Source organism: Drosophila persimilis, unplaced genomic scaffold, assembly GCF_003286085.1.
Source record: "Drosophila persimilis strain 14011-0111.01,24,50 unplaced genomic scaffold, DperRS2 tig00000191-arrow-pilon, whole genome shotgun sequence".
NCBI lineage: Eukaryota > Metazoa > Arthropoda > Insecta > Diptera > Drosophilidae > Drosophila > Drosophila persimilis.
Window position 1 is genome coordinate 12221513 of NW_020825298.1, and position 19813 is coordinate 12241325.

General features: G+C 44.1%; 1 protein-coding gene across 1 annotated transcript; it reads left to right on the plus strand.

Moving 5' to 3' along the window:
- The first annotated feature begins 5379 nt into the window (after window positions 1-5379).
- Window positions 5380-18150, plus strand: LOC6589315 (protein Wnt-6). The gene is made up of 4 exons (XM_002014492.2): window positions 5380-5441; window positions 15382-15602; window positions 16801-17303; window positions 17402-18150. The coding sequence occupies exons 1-4, from the start codon at window positions 5380-5382 to the stop codon at window positions 17861-17863; spliced, it is 1248 nt and encodes a 415-aa protein (XP_002014528.2). The 3' UTR covers window positions 17864-18150.
- The last annotated feature ends 1663 nt before the right edge of the window (window positions 18151-19813 follow it).

Sequence of the window (19813 nt, forward strand, 5' to 3'; positions counted from 1 at the left end):
CAAGATTTTGTTGCATATTTCCAGGTTCTAGTCTGCTGATTGTTCGGCAAAGCATTACACTTGAGATCTGATCTGGGAATTACTCGGATAACCATTATAAGATTGTTCATCATACCATAACGATGATCTGTCTTTTCCAGATCTATAGACCTATATCTTCTTCTCCAAATGGTTGCCTTTTTTCATGCATCATTGTCTATGGAGAACAGGCTGGCAACCCTGCTTAACAGCCCACACATGACACAAACATACCTCACCAAAAATCAGCTGTTTGAGGTGAGAATGGAGAGTTTACGACGCGAAAGATGTTTCTACGCAAATCGCTAAGAAGGAAACAAGCACATGAGTGGTTGATTGGTTTAATTCTAACCTTCCTCGTACCATAGAACAATTTGAACATAGAGCCATAGAGCGCCATAGAGGTACGAACACTTCCAACTCTCATGACATCCAACAGGCCACTGCAGTGTCCCCATTGTAGGGTATCCATATAGTGCTCTAATTCTGCAATGCCGTTTTCCAATTACGTTAATAGCTCATAACACGACGGTTTTGTTTGTTGTTCTTCGCCTCGGACTCTTTGAGCTGGTTGAGCATTTTGTGGCACAATACGAAAATGGTTTCCTCGAATCGGTCATTCAGTCGAAGAATACCAAACAATATGTAGCGCCCTCTCGGCATAGAAACTCCCACAAATACCATGAAATGGGGCTATACGTTTATGTAGATCTCTCTCTCTCTCTCTCTCTGTCTCTCTCTCTCTCTATTGTGTGGCATATTTTAGCTGACTTTGAGTTTAAGAAGAATTACGACGCAAGGCACTTAAACGAATTGCTGCTGCTGCGGCTACTGGTGATGCTGATGCGTGTGTTCTCCAGTTCTTTGCTTGGGCCATAACATTTTTATGATCCCGATTGATAGTGCGAAGAAATTCTATATCCAAGCGCCCACTAGAACGTGCACGTGTAGTGTCTCTACGAAGTGTACATACTCTCAGACAGAGAGCAGGTTCGCACCTGCGGAGCAGTGAAGTTTGACAGTTGGATCTGATTTTGATCGAAACCAAATGCAGTTGTCTGGTGAGAGCTCTGTCTCCTTCTTTGTCTCTGTTCTAGCCATGGCTTTTGTTTATAGAATTTCGAAAACGAAACGAAAGTGTTTGGCATCCATTAATCATGGAACGCACCAATTGCTCGGGATTCATGAACACTCTTCTTCTCTTCAATCGTTTCGCTTTTATTGTTTTTTAAGCAAGTGAAGGCAACTATTCAGCGGCTTCGTCAGTGTCTATTTTCATTTAATAGACATATTTGCCTCACGACTGGATTTTGCTTTGTTTATTTGTTGAATCAGCCCGTCAAACCCGAACGGAACGTCAGTCAGCCTCGGTAGGTAATGTGTTAACAGAGCAGATAAGTCTCTGGGCCGCTGCCCTGGGACTTGAGCGCAAACATTTTGACAACTTGTGAACTTTAGACTGAAACAATCAACCCAGTCCCAGTACTCTCTCCCCTCTCCCCACCCTTCTGTAAGCACTCGGGGTATTGTATCATAAACCATAAACCACAAAATCCCCTACAACAATTAAGGAACAATCCCGAGACTGCTGCCGAAATCTCGTGCCCCTCTGCCACTGCCCCACACAGATTTCAACGAAAAATAACTCGGAGATGTATAAACAAACAGAAAAAAGCGCCAAGCAGAATCACCCAGAAGCATCATCATCATCCGAATCATCCACAGCGATTAGCCCATATACTAGCACGTGGAGAGCTATCGGATCGAATCGGATCGTATCCTCGGATCGAGATCATCGAGTCATGAGATGACAAATGATGAAGATTTATTTACATTGTATAATATTCAAAATATTCCACGGAAGGACTCGTAATACACAACTAAATACAATATATCATACAAAAAATGTGTTCCAACATGATGTTCATCTGGTAATCTAATTAATTAACGACTGGGGTTTAATGTGGAAAGCTTGAAAGCTGAGTAGGTGATGAGACGGGCAAACAAAGTGACGGACAGGTAAACAGGCAGACAGGGGAATAGGCGGAAAATGGGTAAGCGGACAGAAAGGAACCAACGGATGTATGTATGAACAAACTAAGAGAAAAAATTTGACGTTGGACAGAAAAAAAGCAGAATATGTCATGCGTCATGCGGCAGGTTTCGGCCTGGCATGGTGTCACTTGGGCCACGCCACTTGGCCCACAAATAGGCCTTATAAACGGGAACTTTATGAAGCTATGTACTCCCATCTCTGTCAATCACTTTCTTCGACCTTTACCCATGCTATCACCTTCAACATAACTCTCACTTTACGTACAATCGCCAGTGGATGTAGGCCAGTGGAGTCAGATGGTATGGTAAGGGGAATACACCTCTTTTGAGAGGCAGCAGCTCGAGATTAGCACGCCATATAGCCCAGACTTTTGCTGACTGTTTGACTGACTAAGCTTTTGGTAGCTGCTTCTGCTTCTGCTCCGAGAGTGAGGAGCTCTGTGAAATCTTTTATTTTTATGGTATTTGAGAATGATTAGCCGAACAGATAGGAAGACGAAGCGTTATTACGCGAACGTGTCTGGAGATGAAGATGAAGTCTATGGACAGCCGCGAAGATACAGATGCAGATACACAGATCGGAGCAGCGAACAGACTCTGAGGATTGGACAGTGGGACAAAATGGCACTGGAACTGTGGGAGGAGAGTGGCACAATTCTCTATGATCATCCAACTTCTCTTGTTTTTCGTGTATGTTTCTCTTTTTTTTCTCTTCTTTTTTTCCGCCATGTGGGGCCGTCATCAGTAGATATAATTTTGTTTGTTCTTACCTGAGGCTAGCGTGGCCTAGCCCAACAACTGGAGAAAAATAGAGCGAGAGAGAGAGAGAGAGAGAGAGAGAAAGAGAGAGAACGCAGCGACAAGCCCAGATACAAAGTCGCTAACCTTTTTTTTATCATCGGAGATGTACACGAAAGAAAAAAGATGACAAGTTTGTCGCGTGTAAACAATTTGCGGCGGCCAAAAAGAGAGTCCCCGGGTGCGGGTGCTGGTTCTGGTTCTGGTTGTGGTTGTGGTTCTGGAGGGATAGCAGAGCAATGTCATGGAAACGGAAATCAAGAGGAGTGATGTCAGGCCCTGGGAAGCCCGTCCCACAGTGAGTAAGGAAAGTCTATGTAGATAGCCATAAAAAGAAAGACGTATAAAGGTTGTGCGTTCCTCCAAAAAAACAGGCATACATTTTAAAGGTAGAAAACTATCTTGCAGCCGAAATTAACTAATAAATGTGTTATCTGTATTATAAAGATACTCGATCCTCATGATTCATGCCATCAGTATATCCCTCCGAAACCCACTCGGTTCGCATACAATTCGTAGGAACTATAGGAGCACATACGAGTATTCCCCAAACTTAACACAATCTTACAGATACACTAGAAAATATCTCAAAAATCAACACAAATCTAGAGGCAACGCCGACAGCAACGCGACAGAGATGTTGGCGTCGCGCGATCGCATTTTAGGAATATGTACTACATTTTGAGTGCTCGAGGAACGCGCATGAGTGAAATAAATTTTCACGCTTCTAAACAGAGAGTGAGAGCAGCAGCAGCAACGGCAGCAGCATCAACGGCAGCAGCAGCAACGGCAGCAGAGGAAGAGACTTTTTCGACTGCGACGTATCACAATCAGAAACGATCCGACATCCGACAACCGACCGCCGACCGAAAGCCGACAACTGCCGTCCATTCATAGCCCCACTGCCACTCAGATAGAGTGGAGAGTGGAGAGTGCCGCCAAACAACCCACAACCCCCGCACACACGCCAGACGCCAGACGCAGATCAGTCCGAGACGAGACCAAGTGAGATCTGCTTGTGGTGGTGCCTCTGGCTTCTGCCTTCTGGCTTCTGACGAGAACGTTTCGAAAGTGTTTCGTTATTTATTCGCGTTTCCCCGAGCGAGAGGTTTTTCGCGATCGGAGGTGGAAATTACACACAGATCGCACAGATCACATTTTCGGGGGAGAGAAATCTTCACGTTCTAGAATGACTCGGAAAAATATCCCTCAGAGCATTTCGAACTGCGGCGGGCAACGGTCAAGCGATCAACGCGAGTGTTTTTTCTGATTCTGCCCCGATACTGAGGAGAGGATCGATCGGTCGACAGTTCTTTTTCAATATACGATACATAAATATACACGTATATAAATATTTGCCGTGTGTGTGTGAAATGTTGGTTCGTTTGGGTTCCCTTAGGCCACGGGCTGGGTGCTGAGAAGAACATGGGAAAAACGGGCGCAAAGGATTCGCCAAAGAAACTACAACGAAATTAACAAAAAAATCGAAACCGAAAAGGAAAAGGAACAAGAATAAAACCAACCAAAAAAACCAAAATAAAAAGTGAACAAAGAAGAGTCGCGCGACTCGCAGTTCCAACATCAGCCTCGACTTTGACTCCGACTTCCACTTCGACTTGGACTTGGACTTGGGGTTCAAGAAGCAGAACAGATGAGGCAGAACTCTCTCAGGAACCTGGGATCTTCTGGTGCTGCTGCCGGGATTCTGATTAAAGCGCGCGTTTAATTTCATTTTTTACGCTACTCCCTGCCCCCCGCCCCCCGCACACACCCTGCCCAAAAGCGATCGTTACCAAAAGCCAGACTCCAGACTGGGACTCCACCCTTGGCGGAAGGCTTTTGATTCGCTGTTCAACTTTTTGGCCTGAACTTTTGCTTTGTTTCGTACGCCGTTCGTCTGGCTGGAACCTGCTGGCCCGACGACTCCTTGGCTGGCTGGCTCCTTGGACGCTGCTCAGTACGCCGGCAGCTTTCTCCGTGTGCGTACGAGACTCACGCAGCAGCAGCACTGATCTGAGGCAGCGGCCGCATCATCGTCATCCTCATCGGCCACAAAAAAGTGAAAGAAATCGCGTTCAACAGAAGAGGCAGGCAGCAGCGATCATCCAAGATCATCCAAGATCGGTTCAGATCGGAGTCGGAATCGGAATCGGATCAGGCAGCGATCATGTCGCCTGACCTCGTCAAGTGCACTGAGCTGCCAACCGCCGACTTCCCCTCAGAGTTTAAGTAAAAACCCACAGCCCACAACCCACAAAAGTACAAAAAAAACAAAAAAGAACACCGTGAGTCGCTTGATTAATTCGCACACGTCAACGATATTCAAACAAGCATCTCGTGTACTCATCGTGGCCGCAATAAAAACGGCTTTAACTTTAACTGCCTGCCAAAAAAATATATAACACTTAAACACAGAGAGAGAGAGAGAGATACCCACACAGAAAGAATACGAGTACGAACGGGCCAGAGTTTGGTTTGTTGCCGCTGCATTTGGCGGCTTCAATCGATATGCGTTTGTTCATGGTAATTGCAATTTTAATATTCGCAATGCCAATGACTGGATTCGGCTGGTAAGTGTTTTGGCAACATTGCCTACAAGACTTGACTCAGTGGTAAACGGTAGTTAAGGATGATGATGATCTATGTAAGAGTGAGTTATCAAGTAGAACGAAAGATAAAGACCCTTAAGATAATCGCTACTCAGCTGCAAGTTCAAGGAGGAAGACTTTAGGTTTGAAGATGATCGCTATAGAAGTAGTGCAGTAGAATTTAAATGTGTATCAATCTGTGCTATGGAAAAAACCACAGACGACTTAAGGCCAAAATCCCAAGTTAAAGGTTAGACGTAGTTATAGAAGTGGGAGAAGACTTGAATTTATATTTATATTAACGATAAACACAGATGTTCAAGAACCGAATTTATGGACCTATTGTGATTGATCCTTCTGAATAAAATAATCAAAAATTTCCCATGGAGAAGTGAGAAAGTAATACCAAAAGAGATCATGATTTTTTCTTACAAAAATATATAAGTAAATATTTAATAATACACATAGTCTCTCTAGTTTGTTTATTGATCGTAAAATATTTGGGAATATTTTGGAAAAGTTTAAATAAGTATTGATTGATCTATAATTAGTTTTAAGCAAGTGTTTGCTAGATTTTCTATTTGGATGTTTTACTTTTGGGGAAGATCAGTGATGGATGAATGGATTTATGTACTTATATGTAGATTATGTTAAGTCAGTCTAAAGGAATGCTGTGCTCATTTAATTACATCTTTTATGAGGTATAGATGTTCAAAATCACTCATCGGAATCTCTTAGTCTATCCTCCACTACTAATTATATCTGATATAGTATAGCTAACAAAGTATCATCGATTTTGCCTGAACGACGTGCAATTTATGCTGTATTTCAATGCCAAAAAACCCATTACCACCCGCTCTGAGGTCTTTGCTATGGCTATGCCTGTGGCTACCTCGCCATCTGTGTTCATGTCAAATCGCATCAATTTACGAGATAGAGATTGGCGTAACAGCTTCCGGTAGAGCGACACAGTGCAAGCCCAAAAATAGAGCCGAAAATAAATTCAGTTTGGTGACTCAAAGGCGGCAAAAAGCGATCAAATGGTCAGAATGCAAATGCGAATCCAAATTCAGAGCCAATCGAGCGTGGCGACCCAACGAACCGACGTCCGATGTCAACGGATGGAGGACCTTCAAAATGTGACGTTTGATTTAGATTTAATTACATGGCATTTTCTTCTCGTTGCAATGGTTTTTTGTGGCCAAAATAAACAACGATGAAGAGGAAAAGTGGCAGTGGTAGCAGCAGCAGCAGCAGTAGTAGATGAAGCCAAAACCAAATGACACTTGGAGCAATTTATGCGCGAAATTACAGACGAAAAGGCAGACGTCCAAGATGAATAAATAAACAAGCCGAGGAGGACAAACATCAAATAGAAAGAAAAGTGTTGCCCAAAAGATAGATCGGCGGCCAGGGGGGGCAGGGGAACTGTGGCATGCACACATAAGTTATGCACTTTGCCAAATTTATTTGCCACCAAAGAGTGGCATCAATGAATTCGGCCCAAAGAGATCTCTCTGCCCAGCGAAAAGGTAGAAATATTGTTGCTGTCAGCGGCAACGAAAGCTAAAATTTTGATTTCATTTTTCACCACATCGTCGGGTGGGAGGGGCAGTGGAGTACACAGCGTGGGCGTGGGCGTCGCGTGTCGTAGACTGCATGACGATTTCAGTGGCGATTGTACTGTAGATTTGCAGTACTCTTGAATAACACGTAAACCTCACGATTTTGGTTTAAAGTAAGAACAATTTTCGACCCGCAGCAGTACGATACCAGACTGTTCGCGTGATCCTTTCACTTGTGGGAAATTAGTACAGCGCATCAAAGCCCGACTGACTGCAGCATACCCCCATGTTCTTACATCATTTTTATTTGAACTGTGTGCAACTGGGCGCGTCAACGTTCCCCCCGCCCGCCATGACAGAGAGGCCACCTGCATCATAAAAAAGGTGGTGCGACAGAACCAAGGGGCAGGACCAAGGGGCCCATCTGGGTGGGTTGCGTCTGCTCCATGCACCGGCCCACGTCAGCAGTGGGCAGCCGTTGCGTTGCATCCAATCCAATTGCAACTTTTTCACAATAAATTAATTAAATAATTAAAGCTCAAGTTCAACGCTGTCAGTTGGTGCCGCTTTTGATGTCGAACGCTGAACGAGCTGTGTCCGATGCTGTCGCGCCACCACCCGAAAGAAAGAGGCACTGCACTGCACTGCACTGCACAAAAAAAGGCCCCAATTGTGCAGCCTTTGGCTTTGGTTGTGCCACTTTCTACGCTTCATCTGTGCCGCCCAAGGGCGGGGCGGGCAGACAGATCAGAATTGTGGCGGCGACAAAAGTTGCTGATGATGACAGCCACAGCCACCAGGCCTTGACGGGCGACATACTGACTGATGGACGAACAAGGTGGAAGAGCATACATATATGTGGGCCGATTGAGGGTTGGGTGGGGTCTGGTCAGGTGTGCTGGGGGTCAAGGCTGTACCTCCATATCGAATTCTAATCAAACTATAAAATTAGAGCTAATCCAAACCAAAAGATGCTAAAATGCGCAAAAACCCATCGATAGGCCAACGATATACATATCTATCCATGGTATTGTATGTATTCATTCAGAATTCCATTCAGAATGGGTTCGGTGCTGGCATCCGGGGACTGGGCCTACATCCACAGCCACATACTCTCGTACTCGCATGTCGTGATGGCGATTGGCGATGATTGTTTGTGTGTATTTTTCCAAGCAAAGTGCACTAAATCAAACGGTCATTGTGTGAGCGATTGAGATCGTAATCAGTGGACCAGACGGATCCGAATGAAACGTATTCGAATTGTGGGTGTAGATGTTCCGTTAAATGAATGGAAATTCCATATGGACGGCAGGGGCTACGAGTCCGAGTATAACCAATTACAGAGAAACTTACAAAAAATTGCTGTGGATCGGGCCACAATTTTGCGCTGATGTGTCTGGAATTTAATTAAAAACAGCCCGAGACGATGATGCTGATGATAATGATGATACAAGCGATGAAGATCGTCTAACGATTTATGAGATCCTCACCAATGTGATTTTCCGTCTCTATTCCTTTCGAAACGCAAACGCAAATGAGCTCATTTCCGCTTTCAGAAAAGCGCTTGACATTTACATGGGGACTGTCCGATTGTGTTTCCTGCTTTTCATTCAATTTACATTTTAGATTTTCATTCATTGAAAATCGGTTCATTCATTCCACATCGAAGAGTCTCTGTGTGGCTTTTTTTTTTTTGGCACTCACAGCATGTGAAATGGTAATTAATGCCATGCGGGGCATTTATGGGTTAAGGCAGGGAGATAGACACACAGAGAGAGAGAGAATGAGAGAGAGAGAGGGTGAGACAAGAGGCCACTTAGTCTCAAGCTGCGTTGGCTCCACAGTCGGTGGTTGCATCAACATTGTTCATACGCCCCGTGGGTGGGTGTGCGTGTCAGTGGAGCAAGCCAGAAATCTCATGATGAACAGAACAGAATTTGGCACACTTTATGAGACCCAAACACCCCCAACAACCAGACAGAACCGAACTACTGCTCGTGCACCAACAACCTAATAATTATGTTCAACTAACGAGCAGACGAGCAGAGGAGCAGAACTCGGCCAATTGCCAAAATCTAATGCAGATGAGTTGATTATGAGCAGAAAAGAAGAGTCTCTGACACGATTCGGTCGACATTAACGAGAGTCTCACTGTCTGTGATGCCTGATGGTTTACCTAGAGAAAGTTCCTCTTTTGCATCGGACAAAATGTGGTTCACGTTCAAGTTTCTTGCCCCAGCCCCGACCGCGACCTCAACCTCAACTTCTCAAGTAGCTACCAAGCAAGACATGCTGAAAATTCTTCTAATTAAACACATGCCATTTGTTTATTTTGTTAATTTGTCGCTTTCCCCACATGTCACATTGACGAATGCGTCTGTCTGTCTGCGCTGAACGCTTGATGCATCATAATTAAATCGCATGATGGCACAAATATCAACAAGACATGGGTCAAGTTGGAGGACAGGTACGGGCTAGCAGGTCTCTAGAAAACGTTCTTGTCATCGTCTAAGGGTGGAGAATAGTTGGGAATTGGCTTTGGAGAATATGGATTGAATGCTTGTTGCTGAAAGAACAATGGGAACTTGGCAGAAACCCTTTATATTATCGTAGAAGGTGCAGATCCCACCTTAAGGTTTTGTTCTGCAACGGTATTATGTATATATCTGGACGATCATGGGTAGTAGGAAGTGGTAGTATCACAAATGCTTAACATTTTTTTGAACATTGTATTTATATAAACTGCAACCACAAAAGCTACTCATTTGTGTAGATTTCTTTGAATCATGATCCTCCAGCTCAACATTATGAGTATTTCTTTTATCAGCCGCAATGGCTCCATTAGATCCTCATATAATCTTCCCCATTATACTCTCATATCAACATATTTTCCTCTGTCAAATGTCCCAAGAACTCTGAACCTGAACCTCTCTTTCTCTCCCACCAATCATTGTGATTAAGTACACTTTAGGCATCCTTGACATGAACATGACCATGTCCGTCGATGATGATCATCGCAATGCCTAGCTACGCCTATTTGAGCCATAATTAAGTTAAACGTTGTCGCAATTTGCGCACCTCGTAGCCACAGAGCCACAAAGGCACAAAACGGCAAAGATTGATGTCACCTTTGTCTTTGTCTTTATCTTTGGAGATGGAAAGGGAGTTGCAGCGTTGATGCGAAAGTTAAAGTCGTGCCCTGCCCACTGCCCACTGCCCACTGGCCACAGTACTGGCAGCTTGTTAAAGGAATGACAAAGGCCTCGCTGCAGCGCTCAGAGGAAGGGAATAGTAAATATGCCTGAAATATTAGCTAAGTTTTTGCTGCGCCAATTGGACATGGACATGCCTGGGAACCTGAACGCTGAAAAGAAGGAGAGAAATTCCTGCGGTTCCCCAAAAGATTCGGATAGTCAACCACTCCGAGAGGCGGCGCCTAAGCAAAGGGTGAAGCCTGTTAATATGCTAATTGCCAAATGACAAACATATCTCTCCCCCTTCCCTCCTCTCCTCTGCTAACCGACAAAAAAAAGGTGCCAAAAAGCAGCGTGCGACGCCCACACACGATGCCGCACCCACCAGGGTCCACCGAGAGCAGATCTGATCGGGGCAGACGGGGACTCTAAGTCATGTCAACACCTTTTTCGGGGTGTCTTTTGGCCAGTAGCTGTGCAACTTCTGTCGGCTGCTGTGGGACACTAATCGATTGTCAATGCTGCCGCCCACATCAAAAGCCAGAGCCCCAAGCTTCTCTCCTGCATATGTGTACGTATACGTATATGTGTCTCGGGGCATTGGAATATCCGTAGTTATATGCACAAGAGATCAACACTTGCGCTGAGGCATTCTGTAGACAAATATTTGAGCGCGTAAATGAAACTGACCAGCCACAACAGCACTTGACTTGGCCAAGGCAGGCAGAGGCAGGCGGTTCAGTCGATTCAGTCCGTCCAGGCAGTCAGCCAGTCAGCCAGTCGGTCCGGGCCATCAGGCAGCTCAGGCGACCAATCCATTGGCCATTCATTCACTTGTCAACGCTTTGTTTAAATACTTTGCCACTCGCTTGTTGACAAGTGGTTTAAGTCGTTGATTTGTTTGCACTAACCCACGGCGGCACGGCGGACAAGAGACTCACGAAAATGAGTCAATCAAACGATTCTACATATTTACATAAAAGAACACAAAGAGAAGATCTTCAGATGGAGTTTGAAGTGCAACGAAGCAGGGATACTCTTGTGGGAAGACCCAGAGAATATGAGAGAAAAGGAATGTTCTTGGGATTATTTCTTCAAGGATATTAACAACCATTATGACGTACAGGTTTCCTCTTGTTGAAAGACATAATTGGTGTATTTTGTTTTAAAATAAAAATTCAGAAAGTTAAATGCATTTTTAACAAATTCTGAATTAATGAAACTACTCTAAAGTATAAATCATAGATTATATATTGCATATTGACAACAATACAATGTTTTAGCACTTACCCCTTATAGAAGATCTTCAATGCACACAAAATCCGCTTTTCTTGGCTTTGCCTACGAGTATTAGGTGACAGATAGGCAATCCAGAATCCGTTTGAAACCTTTTTGATTTAATCGTGCTCATGATATGCATTTTCCTGCATATGAAGATGTATGAAAAGATAACTAGATTAGACTATAGATATAGATATAGATATAGATATAGATATAGGAATAGATATGGATGTAGATATAGATATAGATATTGATATAGTTATAGATATAGATATAGATATAGATATAGATATAGATATAGATATAGATATAGATATTATAGATTTATAGATCGAAATACAATCTTAGTAATATTTACTTATGAATTCAATCTCTGGTTTCAAAGTAGATAACAAGTATTATTAGTGGTGCTGGAAATAGTGCCAAACACTTTCCATTTTGTGCATTACACACTCCAGGATATACCAGAGATACTCTAACCGGGGAGTAGGAGTATCCCAAACGCAGCTGCGAGCTCTGCATCGAGTATCGAGTACTCGGAGTACTCGGAGTACTCGGAGTACTCGGAGTACTCGGAGTATGGGGTATGAGATGGTATGGGAAATTTCAACCACTTGTCTGTTCGGAGGGGCTACCATTCCAAACCAAACCAAACTAAACCGGGCACTTTGATCAGAGGCAAGGCATACGAAACGGCGAGAGAGAGAGAAGTCCATTGAGGCCTATAACGACACCCATACCGAGGCAAACACTCGCGCACACCGCACACACAGATGCCCACATGCACAACAGAGGCACACTTGGAGTTTCGTATCTGTGTGTAAAGGCAAAATAAAGATACGTTGCGAGCCAAGTGTTGGCTTGGCCGCTGGTTCCGATGGTTCGGGACGGTATAAGATGGGGAATGGGTATGGGGATGGGACCTGAGAGACCTGAAGTTGTTGGCTCCTTTTCATGTTTGCCGACTGCTGGTGCGAGCGGCGCTGCTGCTGCTGCTGCTTCTGCTGCTGACGTCGCTGCTGTATCTGTATCTGGTGCTGCTGCCAAGTAAACTTCAGTTCAACTTCAAAAACCAAAAAGTGTCGAACAATTCGGAATGGACGATCGCTCAGTGGATGGATCTCTGCAGCACTCTCCTGCTCCACTCGCTGTGCGGCTATTTTCCGCTTAACACAAAAATCTCTGCCTTGTTTTTTTTTGTTGCTGTTGCTGTTGTTTTTTGTGTGGTGGCAACTTGTGTGGTTACGTACTCCCTGCAACACGCTTGAAAGGTGTTTGAGTTCTTTAGATCTCTCCAGTCATCAACGCAATGTGCATCATAATTTTCGAAGTAGCAGCCAGTCAGCCAGTCAGCCCGTCAGCCAGCCATAGATGAAGATCAGAAATCGTAGATCGGTGTGATCGGTGAATCGGTGGATCGGTGGATCGCTGATCGGAGGAGATTCCATATGATGATCATTGTGATTTTAACTTCAATTGTTTTTACTTTGTTTACAAGCACGTCCATCATTTGATGTTGTTTGACTGTTTGCCGGATGAGATCTGTGTCTGTGTCTGTTTCTGTTTCTGTTGCTTTATCTTTGGAGTTAATATTTTTATTTTTGTTAAGTACTTATGAGCCAAGAGGTAGCGTACGAGTGCGAGTACGAGTGCGTGTGTTTGCTCTATTTGTTATTTGAATTTTTCATTTTGTAGCTATTAAGTTGTCATAATCTCCTTGAGATCGAATCACTGTGTCCGTGTGTGCGTGTGTGCCACAGGGTGCTGCAAGCTGGAGCCAACCAGCCAGGTGGCAAAACCAACATAGGTGGGCACTGTGGTAATGGAAATCTGAAGCTGTTCAAGTGGTTTATCTACTTGTGGTCCAGCAAAAAGGGAAGCAAGAGTCAACTGGTTAGCAGCTATGGTGGAAATGCCATGCCTATCAGAGGCTGAAGAGCGTAGAAACACAGTTTTAGATAGAACTGTGCAACTTTTTGGCTGGATACTGGTGCGCATCACATAACATCTGACTTTTGTTTGAATTCAAGTGCTGACACTGGGGACCTTCTTTGACCAGAGCTCACATCAGCACTTTCGGATGAGCGAGACGAGATTCACGTGTTGGTACTGTAGTAATCGTAACTTACTTCTTTATCCAGAAGATCCAGAAGGTAAATGATTAATATACGGGCTATGCTCTAAAAAAAAAAAAAAAAAGAACCGATGATGGACTGTAATTTATGAAGAATTTACTTGCAAAAAACTTTTTGGCCGTCATTTAAGGCGTCTTTTTTAATGGCTTTCAGTTTCATTTTTTGCCCATACAAAATGTAAACATAATCCCGAAAGAAACATCTTATATTGTAGCAAGTGGAGGAGCATCTCCCAGAACAACTAACAACTTGTAAAATGCAGATTCTATTTCTCGCATAACAATTTTGATTCACAGATCACTAAATTGTTAACATTTATGTGTAAGCTTTGCACTTATGAGACGTGTGGCGCCATCATTCCGGGCACAAGTTCATTAAAAATAGTATTATTTATTTGTGCTGCTTAGCTGAAAATCTACGTTTATTTTCTTAGAATGCACAAATACCCAAATCCATAAGATGAACTCAATTTTTCGTGCAATTTTTGGGCCGTACACCAGACGTATACGCAATGGCGACGTCGACGGCTACGACGAAGAGGTCCTCGGCCATTGAATGGAATCGTTTGTTGATTTAAATCTGCAGCGTTGCCAAAGTCGATCAATAAAATTTCACCAATACTCGGAACGAAAAAGCCCCCCATAGGCAGACACTCACACTCCCACTCCCACACCCTCTCCCAGATTTTTCGTAATTTTCCCAATCGATGCAATTTTCGTTTCGTTTTCATTTTGAATGCCATTTGGCGGGGGCTGCAGCGTTAAAATTTAATTTAGGTGGAAAATTAATAATTACCCAACAATGTGGGTGCAGTGGAGCATACACACATACAAACATATATATGTGGGTGTATATTGTGCTATGGGAGGGGAGGGGTATGGGTATGTGTCAGCATTCAGCATTCAGCATTAGCATCGGGCCACTGGAAATTGTTTCTCTGGTTGCTCGCCTTTGGCGTTGATTTATGTTTTTCCATTTCAGATTTATGACTTTTTAATAGCTCAATTTTTGTTGGTTTTTCTCCGGTTTTTGTAGCTGTTGTTGCTATTGTTGTGAATATTTTTACTCGCTTTTTTTCAAGATTGCACATTCGCGTGAAATTTACTTTTGCTGATCGTGAACTTTGCGCCGAGTGCTCTCTTCCTCCGCTCTGTAGTGTGGAAAGTGTTTGGGTTTCGGTTGAGGTTGAGGGTAAATAAAGCATTTAATAGGGCCTGCTGCTGGCTGCTCGCTGCTGGCTGCTGCTCTTTTGCTTGAACTAGTGATTGATCGGGTTGTCCATCATCTATTGCTTCCAAGGAATTACTTTTTCTGGTATTTTCTGTTTCAGCCATAAAAGTGAGGGGGGGAGTACCAATACGAATGCGTGTACTATACGTGAGTCAGTCGGCGAAAAGGAAATCAGTGCCAGACATCGGTAAACTTCAAAATAAATGAGGGTTTTGCGCAAAAATTATTCATCGATGACAAAGTGCCTTCCCCGATAAATACGAGTAAAGCCTTGGGGAAGGCAAACCCTTAAAAAATATAAAAGTTGGTCATAGATAATCGGTTGTGACGTTCAAACATACGATATTTGTACAGATTAAGGTGTGGTATAGGTTGTAAATATAAGGAAATAAATTGCAAATATAATTAGTCAGAGCTGGAGACAATACAAATCTTTCTAGAACAGAAATTGAATCACTGCTTTCGTTTTCAGTTGATAATTATTGCAACTAAAATATTCTCCATAATCTCCTTTCAGGGCCGAGGGCACAAACATCCTACTCGATCCAAATCTAATGTGCAAAAAGACACGTCGCCTGCGTGGAAAGCTGGCCGAAATCTGCCGTCACGATTCGGCCCTGCTCAAAGAGATCATCAATGGCATTAATCTGGGCTTCCGCGAGTGCGAATTTCAATTTCGCAATCGCCGCTGGAACTGCACGGTCCTGCGCAAGAGCATGAGGAAAATTTTAATGCGCGGTAAGTACTCGTACGAGAACGATTAAACAAAGACCGAAGACTAGAGCAAACCAGACCAAAATGTGACTCCTCTCCTTTGATATGCAGTGCGAACAGGCAACCTGTCAACACTCGCGACTCTCGAAGACCGAGACGGAGTCCAAGTCCCAGCCTGAGTCAGAGACCAGGTGGAGATGCTATAAAGAGTTAGCTGCCTAATTACAACTCATCGTTGCATGCCTCGTCCAGGCAGGGGACTGAGGACTGGGGACTGGGGACAGGTGACCGCATCATCCATCAAGTTACATAATAAAAATGCAGCGATCCGCGCTGATGAATAGCGCCTGAAATGAGCCTACAAAGCTGTCAATTTTAATAAATTATTGCACTGAGAAAGGAAGGCCAGAGGAAGACTCGGGCTCGGCTTGATCCTCGGAGACGATCTCTGCACTTAATGACAACAATGCGCAAACAAAGCTCGTACCAAAATGTTGTGTGCCATAAATTCCGCGGGCGTAGCCACCAAAAAATACACCGTACACCGATGGAATTCAAGCCTCGCCCTGTCAACCTGTCAGCAGAGAGAGGACGAGTCTCCTCTCATGTAACACTCCGTTTGGGGTGGCTTCCCAAGACATATCACCTGTCCAGACCGCTTGGCGGCTACACAACACGTCACCTCTGCCAGGGGGGAGTTCTGTCAGGGGCGGGGGGTAGCCTCAGGTCCGGGGAGCATTACAAGCGTATGCAAATTAAAACTCTGGCCGATTACAATTGCGATTCCGATTCGATTTCGATTTCGTTTTCACTAAAACGTGACTGTCCGCCGATGAGCTGGCAGTCGGCGTCAGCGGACTCGGTCTTGAGCGACTGTGATTTGCATAGAGCAGCAATCGCTGATCGGTGACTGCTAATCGAACAAGTAATAAATCATTTTGTCGCCTTGGCTGACAAATTATAATCAATCAGGCAACACGTGCTGACAACCTTAATGATTGGAGGGGATTGATTTAAGTGCGGCAGTTGAATGATTGCGAAAGTAAGGGATTGCTTAGAAAGAGGGATAATGACATGGATTGACACGAGTATGACATGGAAATAAGAAAGGAATGGTTTCTAAGGGTTCGCTAAACCGATAACTATCAGAATAGAGCAACACATGTCGATAAATTCCCGATAAAGATAAAGGTCTTGAATATCTTTTCCATTCCCCCTACAGATTCCCGCGAAACAGGCTTCGTGAATGCCATTACAGCCGCTGGTGTCACCTATGCCGTGACCAAGGCCTGCACCATGGGCCAGCTGGTGGAATGCTCCTGTGACAAGTCCCACATGCGACGGAATGGCGGACAGCCGCAAATGGTAAATGCCGCCACCGCCGAAGCGGCCCTGGAGCGGCAGCAGCGGCAACAGTTTTCCCTCGAAGAACAGCAATATCAACGGCGCCAGCGGTACCTCAACAACGGCAGCAGCCTGACGGATGTGTCACCTCTGGAGCGTCTGGGCAGGAATCGCAAGCCCGGAGCTGGCGGCAAGCGAGGGCGTCGCAAGTTCTGGGACAACATCAAGTTCCCCCAGGGGGAATGGGAGTGGGGCGGCTGCAGTGACAATGTGAATTTCGGTCTTCGCCATTCGAGGGTGTTCCTCGATGCCAAGCAGCGTCAGAGGCGCAGCGATCTGGGCACGTTAGTGAAGCTGCACAACAATAATGCGGGGAGATTGGTGAGTAAGCCCAAGGGGACGGAGCTACAGAATACCTCCTTTAAAAACCATAGTTCATAGCGGATACATGGCTCTACCTCGCTCTTACTCCCTTACAGGCCATTCGCGATGCCATGCGATTGGAATGCAAATGTCATGGTTTATCCGGATCCTGCACCGTGAAAACATGCTGGCTGAAGATGCCCCCGTTCCGGGAGGTGGCCGCACGCCTGCGCGAGAGATACGACAGTGCGCGCAAAGTGGCGCTGAGGAACGACGGCAACAGCCTGATGCCCGAGATGCCGCACACAAGGCAGGCGAACAAGTACCAACTGGTGTTTGCGGACGATTCACCCGATTTCTGTGCACCCAATCCCAAGACGGGGGCCCTGGGCACACAGGATCGGGAGTGCAATGCCACCAGCTATGGGTACGACAGCTGCGATCACCTGTGCTGCAGTCGGGGGCACAAGCATCGAGTGGTGGCCGAGTACACGAACTGCAAGTGCGTCTTCAAGTGGTGCTGCGAGGTGACCTGCGAAAAGTGCCTCGAGCATCGGGAGGTCAACACTTGCCTCTGAATCGGGCTGAAGCGAGCACTACGATTATCACCATTATTATTTGTATTTTGTATTATTTCCTTTTGGTTTAGTCATGAACAGAATATTGAAAGCTTTCCATTTCGCGTGATAGAAAACACATACAGAGCAAACGTTTGGCTATAGTCCATTCTTAAGTATTAAATAACAGTAACAGGAGTATCTCTAATCTTTTAGATAGTTGTACATATACTACGATCACCTATAATCATGCCCAAGCATCATATCAGTCATATGGCATCCATGTAAGCTTTGTAAATAGTTTTAATAAAAGCCAAGAAAAACTAAATTGAAGCGAGAGTATTTTGGACACATTTCCGAGGGTATTTAAAAGTACAAAAAGAGCAAAAATATGGTAGGTATATTTGCACATTTAGTGCTAAGAATATTCAAAGGACTTTCGGTTCCAAGACCCCCCAGCGATTCACTTTTTCAACCCGATTTAGTCTCCATTTTACTCCCTGAGATTATCCCTAAATTAATGGCAAACAACAAGTTTTGTCTACAGCCAGAAACACAAAGTTGAGGCTAAACGGAAATGTATTTCAAATTGATTGAAATCTGCATAAGTGATTAAACTGAAATTAATGAAGACAACAGAGCACACAAATCGATTGAACAGTAGATGATGGGAAAACAAGTTCCCCATTCAAGTGTCTCCGTTTAATCGTATTTCGTATTTCGGTTTAAAGTCATTCGAATGACTTTCCTATAAATTAACACAATTTTATTGTTGTCGACACGAGAGATAGTAATCTATAGAAATTTGCCTAAACAGCAAACACAAAAGCTGAACAACAAAAAATAATAGTAAAAATACAAAATTGAACAGAATGAAAATTAATTTGCCTCTCTTTGCATAAATTACGATGCCCAGACAGCAGATCGATCGAGCGCCATATATTGTATCTCTGAATGCATAAATTAAGAAATCAATTCGTTGTCGCCAAATGCATGTAATTAAGTGAATATCATATTGTGATGTTCGATCGTGAGCAACGGAAGCAAACAAATATCCATTATAATGGTTGTTATGGGCTGGGAAATATATTGTTGGGAAGAGGGGGAACATTAAGACCAAGGTAGTAGAGAGATGAGTTGAAACGTTTTCTGTGTTTCATTATTTATTAATTGTGTTTCATGGGTGCGATTTCATGTAGATTTAGGGCATACTATGTATGTAGGATAAGTGGTAGAGAACTTTCTATCGGATCTTTATGAAGCTTAAAAGTGTATGGAATACAGTACATATATTTCTGTGTCTTTTTGGTAGAGCAAAAGCGAACGATTGATTTTATGGTTCACGTGACAAAGGGGCATCTCTTTCAATTTCAATGCTCGAACTTATTATGAGAGATGGGAAAGACCTTGAGAGAATGAGAGGAGTCGCGACTGCGTCTAGTGACCTATTATAATTATAATTTCAGAATATATCCAAAGAAATCAGCTGTTCTATTCTACACACCACAACAGGCCATATATTTACATATATTAAACTGAACAATCATTGACTACGCTACTGATTGATGCTGATTTGATACTCGAGGACTACAAATTAACATTAAAGGAAGACCTAGCCACATGTCACATTCACATCTCAACAGCCACTCTACACTCTCCCATCTCCCCGCCCATAAAGTACCATCCCAAAGCACCTTAATCTCTCAGCTTACGAGCCTCTCAAGAATGTCGAAAAAGCTGAAGCCGACTTTTCCAACGGCAAGACCAAGACTGGCACTGAATTCCAAGCCATTTGCCTATTCGGAGCTGTGGATTCTGTGCCGCCTCTCTCTCATTTGGTTTATTATTTCGGGGCTCGGGTCAATCTACCGTGGAGACAAGCCCATCCCAGCGATAAGATACACTCAGCCACTCGCGGCAGCAGCAGCACCAAAAGCAACAGCAACTCTCCAACAACTAATTAACAATCGC

Coding starts and splice junctions, on each gene's coding strand:
- LOC6589315 (XM_002014492.2), top strand. CDS start 5,380: ATGCGTTTGTTCATGGTAATTGCAATTTTAATATTCGCAATGCCAATG. Junction 5,442..15,381: donor CCAATGACTGGATTCGGCTG/GTAAGTGTTTTG, acceptor ATCTCCTTTCAG/GGCCGAGGGCACAAACATCC. Junction 15,603..16,800: donor GAGGAAAATTTTAATGCGCG/GTAAGTACTCGT, acceptor TTCCCCCTACAG/ATTCCCGCGAAACAGGCTTC.